The 19,735-nt window shown below is 44.4% G+C and overlaps 3 protein-coding genes across 3 annotated transcripts; 1 reads left to right on the forward strand and 2 right to left on the reverse strand.

Annotated features, from left to right (window-relative positions):
* The first annotated feature begins 372 nt into the window (after positions 1 to 372).
* On the forward strand, positions 373 to 3,538 carry LOC101760693. The gene is made up of 3 exons (XM_004984151.3): positions 373 to 1,001; positions 2,884 to 3,073; positions 3,151 to 3,538. Exons 1-3 carry the CDS (start codon positions 442 to 444, stop codon positions 3,361 to 3,363), a joined length of 963 nt encoding a protein of 320 aa, XP_004984208.1. The 5' UTR covers positions 373 to 441; the 3' UTR covers positions 3,364 to 3,538.
* A 118-nt stretch (positions 3,539 to 3,656) lies between these two features.
* On the reverse strand, positions 3,657 to 8,303 carry LOC101761094 (CRS2-associated factor 1, chloroplastic). The gene is made up of 5 exons (XM_004984153.4): positions 7,636 to 8,303; positions 7,346 to 7,473; positions 5,707 to 5,932; positions 5,078 to 5,205; positions 3,657 to 4,998 (listed from the first exon to the last, which is right to left on the reverse strand). The coding sequence occupies exons 1-5, from the start codon at positions 8,297 to 8,299 to the stop codon at positions 4,078 to 4,080; spliced, it is 2,067 nt and encodes a 688-aa protein (XP_004984210.1). The 5' UTR covers positions 8,300 to 8,303; the 3' UTR covers positions 3,657 to 4,077.
* A 608-nt stretch (positions 8,304 to 8,911) lies between these two features.
* LOC101761750 (transcription factor BHLH062) lies at positions 8,912 to 11,358 on the reverse strand. The gene is made up of 5 exons (XM_004984154.4): positions 11,200 to 11,358; positions 10,962 to 11,080; positions 10,486 to 10,604; positions 9,833 to 9,960; positions 8,912 to 9,581 (listed from the first exon to the last, which is right to left on the reverse strand). The coding sequence occupies exons 2-5, from the start codon at positions 11,030 to 11,032 to the stop codon at positions 9,081 to 9,083; spliced, it is 819 nt and encodes a 272-aa protein (XP_004984211.1). The 5' UTR covers positions 11,033 to 11,080; positions 11,200 to 11,358; the 3' UTR covers positions 8,912 to 9,080.
* Between the last annotated feature and the right edge of the window lie 8,377 nt (positions 11,359 to 19,735).

Here is a 19,735-nt window from a genome sequence, read left to right on the forward strand (position 1 = left end):
TCGTCACATCGAATGTTTAGATACTAATTAGAAGTATTAAACGTAGACTATTTACAAAACTCATTACATAAGTGAAGGTTAAATGGCGAGACGAATCTATTAAGCCTAATTAGTCCATGATTTGACAATGTGTTACTACAGTAAACATTTACTAATGATGGATTAATTAGGTTTAATAGATTCGTCTCGCCGTTCGCCTCCACTTATGTAATGAGTTTTGTAAATAGTCTACGTTTAATACTTATAATTAGTATCTAAATATTCGATGTGACACGTGCTAAAAATAAGCAAAGAACCAAACGCCCTCTCAGTATCTTTCCGGAAATTGTGATCCGTGCCAAGTGCCAACTCCAGCTCAATCCAAAACGAGTAGCATGTACGCCGTAGCAGTGGACTTGTACACATCCCACGCTCTCTGCGGCATTTCGCCGAGCACCCGCCATGCACTCCCTTCGGCGCGCCCTTCGCCTCCCCGCCCCTTCCACCTACCCCGCCGCCGCCGCCGCCTCCTCCTGCCTCCGCGCTTTCTCCTCCCACCGCCGCGCGCCGCCGCCGCCGCCCCGTTCCGCGGCCACCGGCGACGACGAGTGGAACGACGCGTGGGAGACCGCATGGCTTCCGGGCGACTCCCCCGCCTCCTCCCCAGCGCCCGCCGCGCCGTGGGAGTCCCCCACCTCGGCCTCGGCGCCCGCCGTCCCGGCCGTCTCCGCCGAGGTGGACCCGGACACGAAGGCCTTCGTGGCGGACATGGACGAGCGCTGGGCCGAGCGCCGCGCCGCGTCGAGGCGGGGCCCGCCGACGCGCGTCCCTCGCGCGGCGGAAGGCGGGGAGGGCGGCACCGCGGCGAAGAAGAAGGCGCGGGCGGACGAGTACAGGACCAGGAAGCAGCGCGTGCACGCCGCGCTGTGGGTGAAGGAGATCGAGAAGATGGAGGAGGCGCGCCTCGGCGGCGGAGGCGTCGGCGCTGACGACATCGACCGGCTCCTCGACTCGTGCTCTGAGTACGTTGCTACTCCATTACCATTCTTTGGTGTTCTCGGAGCGAATTGCGATCCATATCTATGGTTGATTTATGCCATAGTATTGCTTGCTTAAATTTGATTGCTCGCGAGTTGTCACATACCCATATATTAGTGGAGTATTTTGCCTTTGGCTATCCTCCCTGTCCCTGACGCCACGTTGATGAAGATTCTATCGAAATTATGAGACCAGTTATATTTGTGATTTAGATGATCACATGGATTGGTTAGTTACGTACTGGAACCACATGCAGTAAGTTTCTTTGCAAGGATCTTCTTTTCAGATTCTTGGCAAAGCTTAAAAATGTAGTGTTTGTCTATGATTCTTGCTTTTTTTTAGGAAGTCAGGGAGGGGAGACCCCTAACTAAATTTTATTTGTGACATGCAAAAAGCTGTACACATGTGAACCAAATAAAAATAAAAGTAAGTGATAAAGGAGTACATCGAAGAAAAAGATTAAGGTCTTAATGAAATCTGGGAGCTTCCTGTGCCCAGTGCAGCAAAACGTCTCTTCTTTTCTGAGATCTTGCTCTATGATTCCGTAGTGCCAGAATGTCAGTGCAATTTTGTGTCACTACCTCCACTGGAATGGTAGTTCCATGAAAAGTCTTTCTGTTTCTTGCAAGCCCAATGTTCCATGCGTTACCTATCATTAGATAAGTTACAAAGATGTACCAAATGCATGGCAATAGCAATCATGATAAATGTGTCATTTAGACATTCTAGTATGGAAGATCGATTGCCATGTCGTTTGTTAAATGATTCTGTCATGGTTCCTGTTGATGTTTGCTGTTCGGTAGACCATTCAACAATCAGTAGAACACCAGAAATTTTGCTAAAGTGGATTGTGGTGCTATACAACATGGGCTTGAAAGCATCTGTTGCATGTCAAAATAAAACACATTTGATGTCTTAGTTAATTGCAATAGTTTGACTGAAATTTTGGTGAAAACGGTTCACTGAGAAAACTAAATCCTGATGGCAATTTACACATTAAACCAGTTCTCTACCAAAATCCTGATGACATCTTGCACATTAAACCGGTTAATGACCTAAATCCTGGTGGCGACTTACACATTAAACTGGTTCACCGCTTAAATGGTAAATCCTGATCAACTTGTGCATTGCATTGGTTCACTGCCTTAATCTTTATGGCAAGCTACATGTTTAGCCAGTTCACTGCCTGAATCCTGATGGACAGATTACATGCTGTTTTATTTTCTGTCATGCTTGTCCAAATAATCCAAATTAGAATCAATGTCACATGACCCATACCATTTTCCACCTAATTTCCATTCTAGCAGGATGACAGCACGAATCAAGTTTACTAGATGAGGGTAAACCCTGGGTCCAGTACATACCACATTTCTTTGTAGACTTTGAGTTGAGTTTTTGTTTAGTTGTAACAGTAAGCACTTGTGGTTGAGTATCAATTGCTCTTGATTGACCGAAGAGATGCCAACTTTTTCAGATATTGCTGCTCATCACCTAGTTGGCAGGAATAAGCATCGGCAGCTTAAAGTAGCATGCCAGATTGACTGACCAATGCATCCTTCACATTCTAGTTATATAATAAGCCCTATTTCTGTGGCTGTGCTACTATTGCTTAAAGCCTTAAACTGATCAACCTTGCCCAGTATGCACTGTATCTATTAAGCTGGCCTGTATCACCTGGGTCAAGGGCTTATAGAAACTTTTCATACTGTAAAATCATTTCTAGCTTACTCGTCTTCCTGTGGTAGCAGATTTATAGCGCATGACAGGCTAGGATTTGTGTTGTGCTCGTGCATACTAAAGTTTTATTTTTTGTTACGTGGTTATAGTTGATTTTGTTAACTTGGTTACAATCCTTTTTGAATGCAGTATCTTTGATTCCGGCAATGCTGATTTTGGTGATTCCAAGATCCCAAGCACTACTGAGATCAAAACCAAGCCTGACGGTTGGGAAACTACCACAAGAGGTCAGGATGGCAATATATGGGAGATCTCACAGCGAGAAGAGGACATTCTTCTCCAGGAATTCGAAAGGAGAATGGCTTTCAGTAAACAGCAGGTCCAGAAGTTATACATCGTCACCCAATGCTATTTCTGACAATGGTTTCTATAATGACGTTAAAATTGTGGTTGCAGATTGCTAGCTTCATCAAAACCCACATTTTCAGTCGGAGGCGTCCTATCGATGGCTGGAAGTACATGATTGAAGAGATTGGCCCAAACGCAAGAAAAGGAAAGGGGAGCGTCCAAAGGCTACCAAGTGTGACTGATCCTGCAACCCAGTCATACATAGAAGACACTCCTGCGATTGCCTCAAATTCCTCCTTCAGAGGAAATCGGCCACAGTGATATGCAGTAAAATCACCCCCTTGCCTAATTTCATTGGTATAGTGCAAACAAGCTTGGGCTTTTTTTTTTAATCTTAAAATGTATGGTGGATAATTCCTTGTTGATAGCTGAGAACAGGCTGAATGTGATCCTTTCCAATTAACCAGCAATCGAAGCGTCTAAGCTTATAACTCTAGTTGGCATTATCACACGTTATACAACATTATGGTATGATTGCCATCGTTATAAGCTTTATCGGAACATTGATCATGCCAGACTCGTAGCCTGTAACTTCAGCATGCAAAGTGGCAACAAGATCAATCTGCAATTCTGCTTTTGCTGAGATTTATCAACAAAACTTACAAGGCGAGGGCGCTATTGCAATCAGAATACAACAAAAAATGTGGGATGAGGGCAAGGGAATCCTATCTAAAATCCGTCTCGCCGAGGGACTGCTTAGGAGTTAAGAGGCCATGAGAGATGGTCACCGGCAAAAGGCCCGTTTATCCTTCGGTACCTCCATCAGCGGAATGGCACCAGCGAAATAATAGAATCACAACTAGGTCCCACATAATTTACTCTCCTTCTATGTGAATTTTTTATATTTTCAATAACCAACATGTACTGCCGATTTCAAACGCAGCCAGGGGCCAAGTTATCCGTGTGACTGGAGAAAAGTAATGTTATCCAAACATTGTTAGCTGCTCGTCATGGCTGATAAAAGAACAATGACCTCTAAGCTAGTAACTTTGCTAGTTCATCCACTCTTAAGGTACCTTGTGGAACCACATCCGATAGGAACTCTTGCGCACGGCCATTTGTCCGCATTGCCAAACATCCATTGGCATTATCTTTCTTTTCAATATGACTGCTGGATAGTTTATTTTCTACAAGATGCTTTTTAATTTTTACTTGCTTGTCTAGCCCATTTCTCCTGGCACTGGTCTTAGTTTGAGTACGCTTGAAAACCAGTTCACGTGGAATTGACTTTGTGAATGCAACGCACTTTTGATAGACCAGATCTGAATCAACAAACTCATTCTCACTCAGAACAAGTGCCCTGCCACTGTCAATGGCCTGTTCCAAAAGGCATAACACTCCCACCATATAAGAAGGCCGCACTTCAGAACTACTATTGAGAACATCCGTACCTTCTATACCTTCGTTGCCTTTCCTCTTAGTTTCCAAATCATCACCTATGCTTGTTACACCAGGGTGTGGTTCTAAATCATCTGGACAGTGTTCAGATCTTGCAGAATGATCAAGGGACTTCTCAACCAGACCTCTATTAGTGTCTGCTGAGGGTTCAGTTCCAGATATACCTGTAGAATGAAACAATCCAGGGACTTCTACTGCAGAACTCAGCACCATATCAGTGCCATGATTAAGCTTCATGGTACCTTTCAACTCTTGTTCAGCTTGACCCAAGTTGCAGTTCTTGTGAGATGTTGCAATACTGGCCAACTCAATCTCGGTTAAAACAGTTCCTGAATGTCTAACCTTTTCATTAAATTCTTCACCACTAAAATGTTCATCCGCCTTTGTCACTTCAAAATTATTTTCTTCTAATGGAGGAAGAGATGATTTCCAATCACTTCCCCTCCACATCAGTATATGTTCAAACTCAAAAGACAGTAAGATACATGGTACTAGATCCTGTAAAGGTAGAGTTCATCAACTTTTGAACAAAAAAAAAAATCCATAACCAAACAGTATTCTTCAAGATTTTTCGAACCTTTAGTTTAGCTCCAATTTTCCTGCAATCACTTTTGTTTAGACCTGAGCAATCAACACGGACAAGATCACATGCTTCAAATGCTTCTCTAACTTGCTTCACAAGGTTAACATAAACACCATTTTTCCCTATAAAAATTGGATGAGTAAATGAGTGAGCAAAGAGTTAGGAATGCAGAATTACTGAATGATACAATGCAGCATTAGTATATGCCCTTCAAATGTGAATTTGCTGAGCCTTGTACTCATCAAATTGTTGCTTCCAGTGCACAGTGAGTGAGAGGCATTGAAAGGTTACTGCCTGTGCACAATGAGCTGATGGCATTGAAAGGCCATTCTCACCACATGGCGGTACAAAAACAGGAGGAAGGCATGAAAATCAGAATACGTGCGTCAAAGCCTTACACAATATATCAGATGGATTCAACAATTGATGCTAGTCCAAGAATATGGTTTACCATACTAATTGGCAGTTATAGTGGTTTTTCCCGATTAAAGACAAACTGCGGGAGGGGGGGGGGCATGAAATCTTCTGCGTATCCAAAATTCAAAACAGTTTGAAGCAACCATTACTCCGAAGAGAAGAAGTTTCATGAACACGTGGACAGGAAGAAGGAAACTTGGCCTTACCAAGTCTGCAAATTGGCGGTAATTGATTTCCTCTCATTCGCATTTCTGCGGCCTCATCTGGAGTTAAGCCATCTGGGACCTTCTTAACAAGGCGAGGGTACACTGGTGCAACAGGTTTCCAGAGCATAAGAGGAAAACTTGGGCGAGTCCTGTAATTGTAGTTTCTACCACGAAAAAGAAATATGACACCCCCTTGGCGGTGTATTACTTTTCCTCCAACTTTTTCCTGTTGCAGTATAAGATAAAGTTATCAAAACAGGGATAAGAATCATGCAACTGCAGGAAGGAGATCAGTAGTCATTATGGATCTGTTTAGTTCTCACTGAGGTTTGCCGTGCCGCAACTGCAACGTGCTGCAGCTCTGTTCGCCAATACTCACCTAAACTGTGGCACCGGGTTTCAACGGCGGAGTTTGGCAGTTGTGGTGCGGATAACCTCAGCGAGAACGAAACAGAACCTATATCTGTAACTACGGTGACTTCTAAAATTATGTGTGATGTATTTGTCTCAAGGAGCAAACATGAGCCTTTCAAGAATGAGAAAATATTAGCGGTAGGCGCATGAGACCATATTGTTGAACATATAAAAACTCAACCACATCCTTCAGATCTAATCTGAGAGGCCCAAGTTAGAGAAGTGGTATTTCTGTACTGTACACCCTCTGAGAAATTCACCTGAACTTCTCTTTACTGTTATGCTCTAGATGTAGAAGCCCAGAAAAAAGAATTATGGTTCAAGGCGACTACCATGCTCGTTATTCCGATACATCTAGTGCTAGCATGAGGTTAAACCAGAAAAAGTACTCAGTTCATTAAAAGCCAATTTCTCTTTCATGAAAAGTTTTATAACTTTTGTGGGGGGGATTGTTAGCAAAATATATTCATAGAAATCTTTTCCTTAAAACAGTTACAATTTAGAAACTCCATTGCTACTCCCTCTTTTCCAAATTATAGTTCATTGTAGCTTTGTCCTAACTCAAACTTTTCCTAAATTTGACCAAATTTATAAGGAAAAGGCACCAGCATTTACAACATCCAATCAGTTTCATTAAATCTACCATGAAATATGTTTTGATTATGCATTTATCTTGGTACTATAGATGTTAGTCTATTTTTCTAAAAACTTGATCAAAGTTAGAGTAGTTTGACTTAGGACAAAGCTAAAGTGAACTATAATTTGGTACGCAAGGAGTACATAAATATATTTATTAGCTAAAGTAATCTTTTCCTAGCAGCAGAGTGCTTCATAGCTTCAGTAGCCTAATACACTCACAGCTTCAGTAGCCTAATACACACGTACATACTCTGGGTTCCAAAATTGATAATCCTTCAAGAACTTTTGTTTTCTAAAATACATGACTTGATGTGTTTGGCGATGATCTGTTGATCCGTGACTATGCTACTGGAGGGGCACACCTGGGTTGTACTTTGGGACCAAAGATCGGAAAATTCTATATGTCAAGGGTGTAATTTGGTCTTAGGATAGTGCAAATTCTGCCTGCCTCTCCAGGAATTTACTTATCTATTGGTGTTTTCACACCTTGACTGGATTACATTCTATTTGTGTATTGATATCATTATTGACTCAGCTCGATTAACACAAACAACTTTGTCAAAAAGAAGGGAAATGAGCTAGCTACCTCTAGCTGCTGGCAGACATTATCCATATCCACTGTACAGACACCTTTGCATTTTATCTTGCAAACTCTCTTTCTCTTCCAATGTGAATGAATGTTCTCCAGCATATTGTGCGTCAAACCATCCCTACCTGCAGAAGTCAAAAGGAGACCAGAAATTACAGCAGGCAAAACTCCAAGTATATGCTTCAGAGCCCATGCGCACAAAGCCAACATGCAATAGCAATCCACATCGGCACATCCTAATCCTGCAACACGCGACAGTTGAATCCACGACATGAGAGGGAACCCACCCATATTGAGCTGTCGATTGGTCTTGAGGCTCCCTTTGACGAGTTCGGCGACCTCTTCCTTTGTGAGGGGCTCCCCGAGCACCTCCTCTCGTGACGCCGCTTGGTACCTCGGCTCCATCCCGGCGAGGAACGGCCCCGGTGACTGCACGGGCTTCACCCCCTTCTTGCCCGGTTGTGGCAGCACGAACGAGTCGAACTCCGGCAGCTCCTTGCGGCTCTTCGGCAGCGGCTTCCTCCCCGTCCACGGGCGCGGCGTGGCCTCGGGCCCGAACGGCAGGAACGGGGCCTCACGGAGCGCAACGGGCCGCGCGCGCGGGGCCTCGGTGTAGCTGTACTGGAACTCGAACGGCGCGCCGTCGAGGCGGTAGGAGAGGCCGCGGTCGGTGACGCGGACTCCGGCGGCGGGCTCCTCGGTGTCCGGGACGGGGATCTTCTTGGCACGACCCCGCGCGGCTGCGGAGAAGGCCGGATGCGAAGCGGCATGGTGCCGGCGGCGCTTCGGGTCGGCGGGAGGTTGCTTGGGGTGGGAGAGGTCGAGGCGGATGGAGGCAGGCAGCCGTGGATGGGATTGCTGTGCCGGGGCGAGGAGCGAGCGACAGCTGAAGGGGGCGGCAGTCGCCATGGATGGGATTGCCTGCAAGGCGGACTGCTGCTTCCTTTTCATTTCTTTACCTCGTAAAAAAGATAAGGGTTCGTTTGGTTGTGGCCTTCTGGGCCAGGGATCGTCGAATTGGAAATGGGCTTCGGCGCTTCGCTAAATGCCGCTGTGTTTGGATGTCACCGGAACGTTCTCCAATAAACCATCACCTTGCAATTTCACTGGCATAGTGCAAACAGGCTTGCTTTTCTTTTTGTCTCAAAATGTATGGCGGATAATTCCTTTTGGAGAGCTGAGAACATGGGCACATGGCTGAATGTGATCCTTCCTAATTAATCAGTAATCAAAGCGTCCAAGCTTATTAAATACTATACTCCCTTTGTTCCAAAATGTATGTCGTTTTGACTTTTTTAGATACATAGATTTTCCTATATATCTAGACATAACCGTGCATAGCAAAATCTATGTACCTAGAAAATCCAAAAAATCCAAAACGATCTACATTTTGGAACGGAGGGAGTACAATAGTTGATATTATCAGATGTTATACAGCATCCTGGTATAATTGCCATTGGCCACATTGTTATAAGCTTTATCGAAAACATTGATCATGCCAGACTCGTAGATTGTAACTTCAGCATGCAAAGTTGCAACAAGGTCAATCTGCATTTGCAGAGATTTATCAACAATTGCAAGGGGAGGGTGCTATTTCCATCAGAGTAAAATTTATCGTTCTGAGATCCAAAATGGAGATTCATATTTACATGCGCACAGCTTGTGCTGTCAGTACATCCAATAGGCTCAGAAACAGAAACTCTTTAGATTGTTGGAGTTGGAGCTGATCCACTCAGTCTCTACCTGTGCTAGTCTCCTTGCTGCTGCTGGTTGTGCTGCTACTGCATTGCTCATCCTCCATTCTTGGAAGCCCAGAAAACAAGGTTACTGGCCACGAGGCTGATTGTGGTGGGTACCTTGCCTGTGGTCGTGCCACATGGTTGGGAGCCTCCTGGTCTTCTGATCGCTCGTGAACTTCGACAGATTCAGCTCCTGGGAAGAGCTTCAGTTCCAGTGATGGTGGTGTGGCGTAGGACTGCTCGATCACTGCTGATGGTGCCAGTGGCGGCTGCAAGGGGAATACAGTGCTTGCGATGGTGGGTGGTTGCATTGCCTGCTGGGATGAGAATACTGCACTTGCAGGGTGAGGAACAGGGGGATTCAATCCAGCGTTGCCATGGCCCCAATCCGCTGGATTGCTGGAAGTCCGCATTCTCAACTCGTCTTGAAGCTCTGAAATTTCTTTGCGGAGCACACCGTTCTCATCCTGCAGCTCATTTCTCTCTATTGCAACCTGTTTGTGCAAAAAGGAAAACAGATTGAATAATGGTTGAATCATGCTGGAAAATGCAACAAATGTAGTGTGACAAGCCAAATATTATGCATATTAAAGAAGAGTTGGCTTAAGAGTCTAGGCATTTGTACAAAGCATTTACAGTAGATAAAATCAGATAACAATTCTTAATCAAGTTTGTTAGATAAGGGTTATTACTACAACTGCCAAAAATAATTGAATACTAGTTTACATATTAGAAAAAACCTTACATAATGAGATTCATTCTGCAGGTTGCTATGTTCCTTTCGAAGAGATTCTACTTGAAGAAGCAGATCTCTTAGTATCCGAGTAGTATCAGTTAGTATGCATGCTTTCCCATTGTTCTGCCTATCTGCTTCTGCAAAGAGATGTTACACGTGAATTGTGATCAGAAAATGTCCTACAGGAAAAATGAGCAGTAAGAAATCACTACGAATACAAAGCAAAGAGCAGGTTAAGTCTAAAACCCCAAAGTAAATGGTTTTGTAAAAATCAGCAAACGCTTCATACATTCATAGTGATATGTGCTTGGGCTCTTCTAGAGAAGACCGCTTTATATGCTAATCTAGGAGGCAGAACTTCAGTTGATTGTTTTGTGTATAATTTTCTATCAATCCAAAACTTTTACAAACAATATACTTTGACATGTTGCAGAACCATCTAAGCTCTGTTGTACCCAACAAAATTTTGACACCAGTAAGACTGACAACCCCTGCATCTGGGTTCAATTGCATCTTATTTTTAACTGAAACAGCCACATCTAAGAGAAGTGGTCTGTGGCATCTCATACTGCATACCATGATGCAGATTGAGAAACATCAAACAATAAACATGAACTCTGCAGCAACACTGAGACTATGAATATTAGCCTATGAATGCTCACCTAGCATATTACCCAGCTCAACGAAGAGATCATTTAGGTGGTCGCGTTTAAGCTTCTCCCTCTCAGCCTTGTGAACCTTCCTCGGGGCCGCCTTCTTGCACTTCTTGCCAGCGATAGGCCTGCACAAGGTCAAAACAGAATTGCATCTTCAGCAACAGAGCAACATTTCCATGTCAAACCCAATTTCCCATGACGAAACGGAGGACTCAAATTGCTAGCAATTAAAAATTCGATTCAACTGATGGTAGTTATGCAGAAGTTCAGTGCTTTATCCTACATTAGTTTGTTACAGCAATGATCTTCTCGACTACCCAGCTCTGTTCATTTAATAATCTGCACCGGAAGCATCTGAAGCTAAGGATACACTTCCAAAGTCTATACTGAAGAAGCTCTCCAACACAGCACCCAATGAAACCACCAAAGGAACGAAATTTGGAACATCCCCAAGAGGAAACTCCAAGCTTAAAGTCTCTTACCCATGGAGCAGCTTATCGGCGGCAGCCGTGCTGACGGCGGTGGCGACGCTCCCCCTCTCTGATGGAACCATCGCGGCTGGCCAAATCTTTGAACCAACCTCCTCTCCCCCCCCAGCAGTCTGCAGATACCGACGAACCAATAAGCCACCAGTCAATCAACCAAGAACCAACCCATCAATCTCTCCTAGTCCAAACTCCGAACCAAACAGAAAGAGGACGTAGGACGCGAGAGGCGCACCTCCAATCGAATGAGAAGGCGCGAGGACGACGGCAGCGAGGCGTCCGGATTCGGGTTCCTGCGGAGGGCGCTCGATGCGGGTCAGGCAGGAACAGTTGGCTTCCGCCTTCGCTGCTCGTGGGAGGAGGAGAAGAAAAGGGGGGAGAGATAGCGGCGGAGGGCGGTGGGGGTCCCGCGCGGCCACGTAACGGCTCGTGCCGTCCCCGTTGGGTGCCGGTGGCGTCGGATGGGTCTGTGGCCCTGCGGGCCATGAGCCCGGTGGAGCCCGCGCGTCGGTGGCTGCGGGTGCGTGACGCGGGAGGCGGCGGGAGAGGAGGCGGGCACGGGGGCGCGAGTGGGCGCGTGGCTGGCACCCTCCGGCGCTACAGGCCGGAGCGTGCCGCTGCGTGCTCTTCGCCTCAGCGCACGCGCCCTCCCATTGCAGGGCCTCTGCTCACCTCACCTCAGCCTACGTTAATTTTATTTCTTTTGAGGCCGGTTCACTATATCTATCGAACGATTCTATACAGGCGGTCCCGATGGAATCCAACCGGGAATCTGGCCCCTCTTGGGATACAAGAAATGTAATGGCACCAAACATTATGTCTCGTCATGTATTTGTCCTCTCTCTCTAGGAGGGATTCAAAATCATTTGAATGGATTCCTTTCTCTCTCCTCAAATGTAGATTCGGTGAAGGAAAGCGGCGGTGCCCAAGACGTGCGGCAGGGCACGGGCGGCCGACGGCGGCAAGCTTCGCAAGGGTGGCGCCCTGGCGGTGTTATTGGCAGTCGGTTAGCACGTTATTCATGGACAGGAAGTGTACACATCGTAGTTTTTCTGTGGATCAGCAGCGAACTGGCTAAAATCTTCTATCTAGTCTAATAGATCTATCCTAACATAAAGCATCGATTGCATACGAGGGATAAACCTGTAGATACATATAAGATAGCATAATCAAGGGTAACAACATCCTATCGCCTTCTAGTTGTAGTTCTAGCTAACGAGCAAGCACATCATACATCTTATCCAAAGCAATCTTTAAACTACTACCTCTGGTAAACCTCTCGAAAACTCCCACCCTACACGGAAGCGGTGAAAGTGCACCTAGACCCCTAAGTGGGTTTTGATGAATTGAATGACAAAATGATTAAAGGACTAACTTGTTTGCTTAAGATTATGAGCGAGATTTTATTCTCATATTTATGATGCAATATTATCTCATATGTTAAATATGTATTATATGGCTCACAATAAAGAAAAACAAGCAAGTATGTGATCCCGTGATGCAATTATATGATAAATGGCAAGCAAGGCTGAAGTAAAACTTGGGATATGTTTTATGGTTGATCTATAAGTCTCCAAATCATGTGATACCTTGATTGACAAGTAAAGGGATCATTAAGAAAAGAACAGTGATATTCACAAATGGATATTGGAAGACTTCATGTACATATGATAAAAAGACATGAGCTTATGTGTTACATATTGGTCTTGTTATTGAAAGTTTGCAATTCATGAGATATTCTTTATCAATCAAGAATGAGCATTTGAAGAGGGTTTCAAATGGAATTTCATTGTTGGTGTCAAAAGCAAAGCTAAACTTAAAGTGGCAAGAGTAGGTGAAGAAATCAAGCGACGTACTAGAGCGAGGGACTAAGCAAGGTTTGGTCAAGCGACAGTTTGGACTATGTGTATTTTGCTAAGGTGAAGTGGCTAGTATCGGGGGGTTTCGAAGTATCGTATCTAATCCTTACTGAGGGAAGCAATGCAATGCATCTAATCTATTATGATTGATAAAATGGAGTGACTTAAGAATTTGACTATATCTTATCATGAACGAGGGAAAATCTTAAGTCACTAGTTCAAGATGGATGTGCTCAAGATGATAGCTATATTGAGAGCCCTCAAGTGACTATTGATCAAAGTATTGTACGGATGAAGACTTATAAGCTCAAGTGGATGATATAGTATTTATATTTATTCTTGAGTATAGGTATGCCGTACTATCAAGAGGGATGCAACATTAGCTAATTGACAACACTAAAAGTGCTCTTAGTTGACCTATGTGAGATTGGCCTTGAGAAAACCCTTGAGCGAGCTAATTGTTCTGGCTCAGCTGATTTAAGTCGATTCAACCAGTAGGTGGACCGAGTAAGTGTCTTTGGAGGTTTTTGGGACTAACTCAGCCAAACTGACCGGTTTGGTAGACCGATCTGACCGGTCTAGGGGATCAGGGCACCAACAGCTAGTTTTTCAAACCAGACCGGTCTGGCAACCAGTATGTTTGGTTTGAGCAACTCTAACGACTAGTTTCTAGTGCGTGGGAGTATTTGTACCCCTTGGTCCCCTCCTTGAGGGCTGCTGGTTACACACGCATTTGACATCATCTAGTGACCAGAAAAGCTCTCCCCAACCTCTCTTTGTGAGACTTGAGTGATTCTTGAGAAATTTTTGAGTTGGGTTGAGATAGCGATCTTGTGTGAGAATTAGTGAGCTGAAAAAAGCAATCCGTAGCTTGAGCACTTGTGGTTTGCATCAACAAAGGTTTTGAAGCATTTGTTACTCTTGGAGGTGTGCCTCCTAGACGGCTAGGCATCGCCGGCTAGCTCCCAAGGTGTGGTGAGCAGTGGCAAGTTTGTGAGGGCTATGATCTTGCCTCCGCAAGGAAAAAGATCATCTAGTGGAGGTGAGGAAAGTGGTTGAAAGAGACTCGGCTTGTTGGAAGGGAGTTGAAAAAGACTCGTATTCCAATAGGCTCCTCAACGGAGATGTAGGATTCATTGCAGTGAATCTGAACTTCGAATAAACAAATCATCGTGTTTTCCTTTGGTTTGTCTCACTTGTTGATTTCTAGCAAATTACTTGTACTTCCGCTTCGATCTACTTGGATGTACTTACCTTGTGTGCGGGAACTACTTTACCCTAGCCAAATATCATCTACAAAAGCCACTCTCAAAGTTCAGTTGGTGCTAGAAGTCAAGGAGGAACATGAGCAGAACTTGGTGTGTATTCTGCCCTGTACCGGTCTGACCGGTCAGAGCAACTGGTCTGACCGGTCAGAGCAACTGGTCTGACCGGTTTGGCTTGGGCAGTGCTACTGAGTGGGTTGAAGTTTTACAAATTAGTCAACTCGCCTATTCACCCCCCTCTAGGCGACATCTCGGTCCTTTCAAGCAGATCCCGTCACAATCCTCCTATCGGCGCAGGCAGTTTAAGGGCACAACCACAAGGTGAATATGTCTAGCTATCATGAAGGGTTAACATATCAGATCTAATCATCATGATTATAGTCCAACCATGAATTAGACTAAGGGACAAGCATATTCAAGGTAGATAGAAAGCATAAAAGAAGATGTTGAGTCGCTAATAGATCGGATGGCATGAAAAATATTGCTCATATAATAGATGTATTAGATCATCACATTCAAGTACATACCATTGATGATCACAAGTATCTCCTGAACTCCACCATGGCACAACCGTGTAGGAAGGTCATGGCAGCTAGGTTTCGGCCTAAGCCATCTCCTAGACAACTCCGAAGACTTGCAGCGGCCGTCAGGTCCCTCTGGTGAATACCCTAGGTTTCGTCAAGTTCTGGTGGATGGATGCGCGTGCCAACAGAGAACGGGGACATTTATAGTCCAGAGGTGCCATGGGGCGAAGGGCACGTCGATCGGCGTCAGAAACGGGCCAAGCCGATCGGCCTGGACACCGTAGGCCGATCGGCCTGCCCTCTGTAGGCTTCCAATGCCTGAGCGCTTCATACGAAAGTTATAGGTCTTTTTGAGACATGCAATTTTCCATGTATATTCACCCCAATCAAAGTTCGGATGAGGAAGATATGGCCCGTGCAAGTTCAGCTCCTCATGCGGGCCTGCAGTTCAATATTCGTGTTTGGGTCTTCTAATATCCAAAGTGCAAGCCCAAATCCAACTTTTAGAAAAACCCTTCATTTATGTTGTATTTACTACCATTTTGTAATGTAGTCCAAAATACAACACATATTTCGTCGTTGCTACAAAGCCAGCCAACATGATCCTTTGAAAAATTGGCATAACAGCTACACTTGTAGACATGATTTTAAATATTCTTATATGGGCCTCTGAAAAATTAGTGGTCATGGCTCATTGCATGGCTGCTCAGTAAAATGAAGTATCGAATTACTCGGAATGAGTGTTGTACAGCAATGATATTATGTGAATTCAAGACAGAGCTTGTGCAGTACATCGAGGGTATATTGCTATACTGCACTGATATTATGTGGATTCAAGATAGAGCTTATGCGGTACATCGCTCCAATGATTTGATACCTTTTTTAGATTTTTCATTACAGCTCCAATATTTACTTGTTCATTTCTGTGGTGTCCAAAAAAAAGTTAAAGATATATAGCTGATTTAATAAATAACAAAGAGCTCGATGTACAGGCGTAACACACAACAAAAGAGCTCGATGTACCGCAGGTGTGCAAAACAGATAGATTGGGTGCACAGAGGAGTACCCTTGCAGTTTAGTATACTTTATTAAGCAGTTGGGTGCGTCTTTATTAATTGTTGTGTGCAATGGTACATTTGAATTTTGAATGAGAAAGATGCACACCAGGTAAGGGGTGTTTGTCTTTGTTCGTTTAGGAGCTCCTAAAATTTCTGTCACATCAAATATTTAGATACTAATTAGGAGTATTAAACATAGACTAATTATAAAACTAATTGCATAGATGGAGGCTAATTTGCGAGATGAATCTATTAAGCCTAATTAGTCCATGATTTGACAATGTGATGCTCATACAAGTATATAGTAAGAATAATAAAAATTACTTTGCAACATATGTATATAGCTCATAAAATATAACAAAAGTATATCGTAAGAATAATAAAAATTACTTTGCAATATATGTATAGCTCATAAAACATAACAATAGTGTAACAAAAAAAACTAAAAACAATAACCATTATGATTACCTCAGATAAAAATATAATGCTTCAGTGCTTTGTAAAAAAACGTCTTCGGTCATTTTTTGATGCAAAATCTTCGAGAACAGTATCAAGATTAATGTCGTCCAAAACATCCTTCTCAATGCTGCACATAGCCAAGCCATTCAATCTTTCTTGTAACATAGTTGATCTCAAACAATTTTTCAATAGTTTCAATTTGGAGAAACTTCTTTCGGTTGATGCTACTATCACTGGAATGGTTAAAAGTATCCGATATGCAATGGAGATATTCGGGTAGCAATCTGCAGTTTTAACAAACTGAAGAATTTCAGGTGCTGACATAAATTTTTCTGGCAAAGATACTTGCAACACTTTTAATTCAGAGAAAAAATCATCCAACTCAATATCAGACTTGTTATCATGAGAAAAAGATTTTGCAAGAGTAGTGCAACACTTTCGTAGATCATTATCATCAGATTGTGATGAGCGAGTCGGATCGGTGTCCTTGCCATTGCCGGTCGTCACCTTGCCGGGTGAGGAGCCAATCGGATCAGCGCGAGCGTCTCCTCTCCTCAGCCGGAGCGTGTCGATGGGCAGGTAGGGTTGCGGCGGCAGGAAACGATCAAATGAAATGTCGCCTGCGGCCTGCCCTCCACTTGATGATCAGGTTACGTAGAATAGGACTGGAAGAGAGCGTTAGTACGACATAAGCTGCTTTATCATGGATCTTTTCAAATACTTACTATACTAAATAGAAAATTATATGTATTAATTATCTATATGATCTTATGGGCCCAGCTCCATGGACCCCCCGGCGGCCGCACTGACCGCCCCTGGAGCCGGGCCGGGCAGTTATACGTGAACATAAGCTTTACTGTAGCATTTTGTTGCGAGTCGCGACAGCGAGACTCGGAAGTCGGAACATGAGCCAAGAGCCCAAGAGCGAGACCCATGCTGGTGCGCGCCGTGGCGGCCACGACCCACGAGCCGCCACGCTGTCGTCCAGGGTCCACCGGGCCGTAGCTACGCGTGCAGGCGCACGCGGCACAGGGTTTGGCTCGTGCCGCCGCGGGGCCCGCCTCGTGCAGCCGGCAGTCGCGCCCCTACCCGCCGCTGGTGGCGTTTCGTCGCGACTCGTGGCTTGTTTATTTTCTTTTCTTTTTGCTTTTTGCCCCTGCTGAGTCAACGCGGGCATCAATCTCCGCAACCATCTGGACGTCCCTGGCCGTCCAAATCCGCACGTACTCCTCCGTATAGGAAAAGAAAGTCGTTTTGACAAGGTTTGGATTAAACATTGAGAATATAAATCATGAATAATTTTTAAGTTGTTGAGTTTGGAAATGTGAAAGTCATATAAATAGATTTGTCTTGAAAAATACTTTCATAAAAATATACATATACCACTTTTGGATAAATATTTTTATAAAAATAAGGAGTCAAAGTAATGCTTTGGAAACCGTGTCGCTGTCCAAAACGACTTTGTTTTAGTACTAGGATATGAGATCGCTGAAATGGACGGTGCCTGTTTTCGTACCATGCACAGTAGCACTGTACCATGCATCCGATCAACGATCGCTGCAATTGCCGAGCCATCTTCGGCAGTCCTGATCTTTGGTGATGTCAACTTGCGGATCTGGTGACTTGATGAAATCATGAAACCAAAGTAAAGCACATCTCCGGGGGGACCTGACAGCATTTAATGGAGACTCTGATTACAATACACACGCAAGAACATGTGGACATAGTGTCGACATTTTCAGATAAATATACGTGTACATTTCAACTTCAGCGACGTCTTCACGGCGGGAAAAACTACGTACAACAAAACGATATATATAAACCACACAGGCACGCTACTATGCGCGCACTTGCCAGAAATGTTCAAGCAGCAGTGTTGATTTCAAAGGAACTCGTTACCAATAGGTATGTGAATGGAAAAAGATTGCACTTGTAAGTTTTCAAAAAACTATGAATCTATCTTTATAATGGGGGTAGGGTTCCCCTTTCATAGTGGCTTGAGCCACTTTACATTTTGAAAATGTCCTTTCTCAACCACTATATTTCTAAGTTATGTCGTACTTAAAGGTCATTAGGTTAATGTGTACAAATTGAATTCCTCCATGTAGTCACGCTTCTCACGCGTTCATGTAGTTACGCTACTCACGCCTTCATGTAGTCACGCTTCTTACGCCCTCATCTATTCAACCTTGGGACTTCACCTTCACGTCGGAGAAAAATGCCCAACCTGATGGCATTCAATCTGTCATGCTGCTCTCAAGAGCTTGTAATCTCGCGACATCTCCCTTTAGGTTCTGCCCCTGAGTAGGTGAAAGCCTGATGTTCGAGACTGACTTCGAATGCTCGAGGGTTAGCTCAATTGGAGTTTAGTTACCAGCCAATAGTTGTCAGCCTCGAATACCCAAAGTAACAAAGAATATGCGAGGGTACACGTTTTATTACCAGAATAGCTTCCATGAAAAGTTGCGAGGTTAATCGAGTTTTGTTCTTTGGTCTAGAACTTGCGAGGTTAAAGGGTTTTTGTCTACGAACGGTGCTCGAGGTTGCTTAGTTTTTGGGCGATCCCCAACAGTAGCCCCTCGTGGGCGAGGGTCGACTCCGACGGGCCGAACCCGCGACAAAGGATCGCTCTATCAAAAATGCACCCTCGAGCGTCGAAGGAGAGATGAGCCAATGATTACTTTTTTGCTTCTGACGTGTCAACTCCTGATTGGTTGTCACTTCGGCTTCGGTTCAAGTTTCGAGGCATCCGTTCGCGCTCGTTAGCGCGCCTATAAGAGGCAAGGGGTGCGGGTCGCTCGGGGTTACTCTCACGTCTTGGTGTGAGTTTGCACGCTGTTTGCTGGTGCTTTAAGATTCATGCTTCGTCTGCTATTTTTGTTGATCTTCATAGCTTCGAAGGTATTGTTCTTATGCGTATTTGTCATTCTTGCTTACCTCTCGCTTTATTATTTTGTTTTGATTTACTGTTTATGTGTTGTTTAGCTGGCTCGAATTATGAAAATGGCGAGGTTGATGACTTCTGAAGAACAAGCGGGACAAGCGAGGCTACGTGGTGATGCTACCGAGAGACAAGAGGCTCAGGAGGCTGGTAAGGCTTTGGCTTTTTGCGATAGTAACAGCGGAGAAGATCTTTCTAATGTTGAAGCTGACCCATTAGAGCTAATGGCTGGCAAGGATGATTTTCCTCCAACCCTTCGCTTCGGGCGGTCCTTGGTTTCAAAGAACATGATCAACTTCTACATCAGCAAAGGGTATTTTCCAAAGGATATTGCTAGGCCTCCCGGTGATGACTTTGTGCTGAAACCAGATATTGGAGAAGCTGTGGTGTTTAGGGACTTGTTTACCGCCAGCCTGCGATTTCCCTGCGACAAAACATTGCCTCTGATCCGGGATAGATACAGTGCTAAGCTTCATCAACTTACTCCTAACTTCTTCGTGGCACTTTCTAAGTTTTACTGGATTGAGCGCATGTTTGGAGGTGTCATCGACGTTGATGGTTTTGCGAGGCTATTTGAGCTTCATGTGCAAAAGAAGAGGGTCAAGTTTGACAATGAAGATGGTGTTTTGGAGACATAGTTTGGTTGTTGCATGTTCACGACCCAA

The sequence above is a fragment of the Setaria italica genome, chromosome IX (genome assembly GCF_000263155.2).
Source record: "Setaria italica strain Yugu1 chromosome IX, Setaria_italica_v2.0, whole genome shotgun sequence".
Classification (NCBI taxonomy): domain Eukaryota; kingdom Viridiplantae; phylum Streptophyta; class Magnoliopsida; order Poales; family Poaceae; genus Setaria; species Setaria italica.

Bases quoted from the DNA above. Each gene is read 5' to 3' on its own strand.
- LOC101760693 (XM_004984151.3), top strand. From the start codon at position 442: ATGCACTCCCTTCGGCGCGCCCTTCGCCTCCCCGCCCCTTCCACCTAC. The intron at 1,002-2,883 runs GTACGTTGCTAC...TTTTGAATGCAG, and splicing joins CTCCTCGACTCGTGCTCTGA to TATCTTTGATTCCGGCAATG. The intron at 3,074-3,150 runs GTCCAGAAGTTA...TTGTGGTTGCAG, and splicing joins TGGCTTTCAGTAAACAGCAG to ATTGCTAGCTTCATCAAAAC.
- LOC101761750 (XM_004984154.4), bottom strand. From the start codon at position 11,032: ATGGTTCCATCAGAGAGGGGGAGCGTCGCCACCGCCGTCAGCACGGCT. The intron at 10,605-10,961 runs GTAAGAGACTTT...GACCTTGTGCAG, and splicing joins GCCGATAAGCTGCTCCATGG to GCCTATCGCTGGCAAGAAGT. The intron at 9,582-9,832 runs GTAAGGTTTTTT...TTGCACAAACAG, and splicing joins TGCAGAATGAATCTCATTAT to GTTGCAATAGAGAGAAATGA.
- LOC101761094 (XM_004984153.4), bottom strand. From the start codon at position 8,299: ATGAAAAGGAAGCAGCAGTCCGCCTTGCAGGCAATCCCATCCATGGCG. The intron at 7,474-7,635 runs GTGGGTTCCCTC...TGACTTCTGCAG, and splicing joins CAATCGACAGCTCAATATGG to GTAGGGATGGTTTGACGCAC. The intron at 5,933-7,345 runs GTAGCTAGCTCA...ATACTGCAACAG, and splicing joins ATGTCTGCCAGCAGCTAGAG to GAAAAAGTTGGAGGAAAAGT.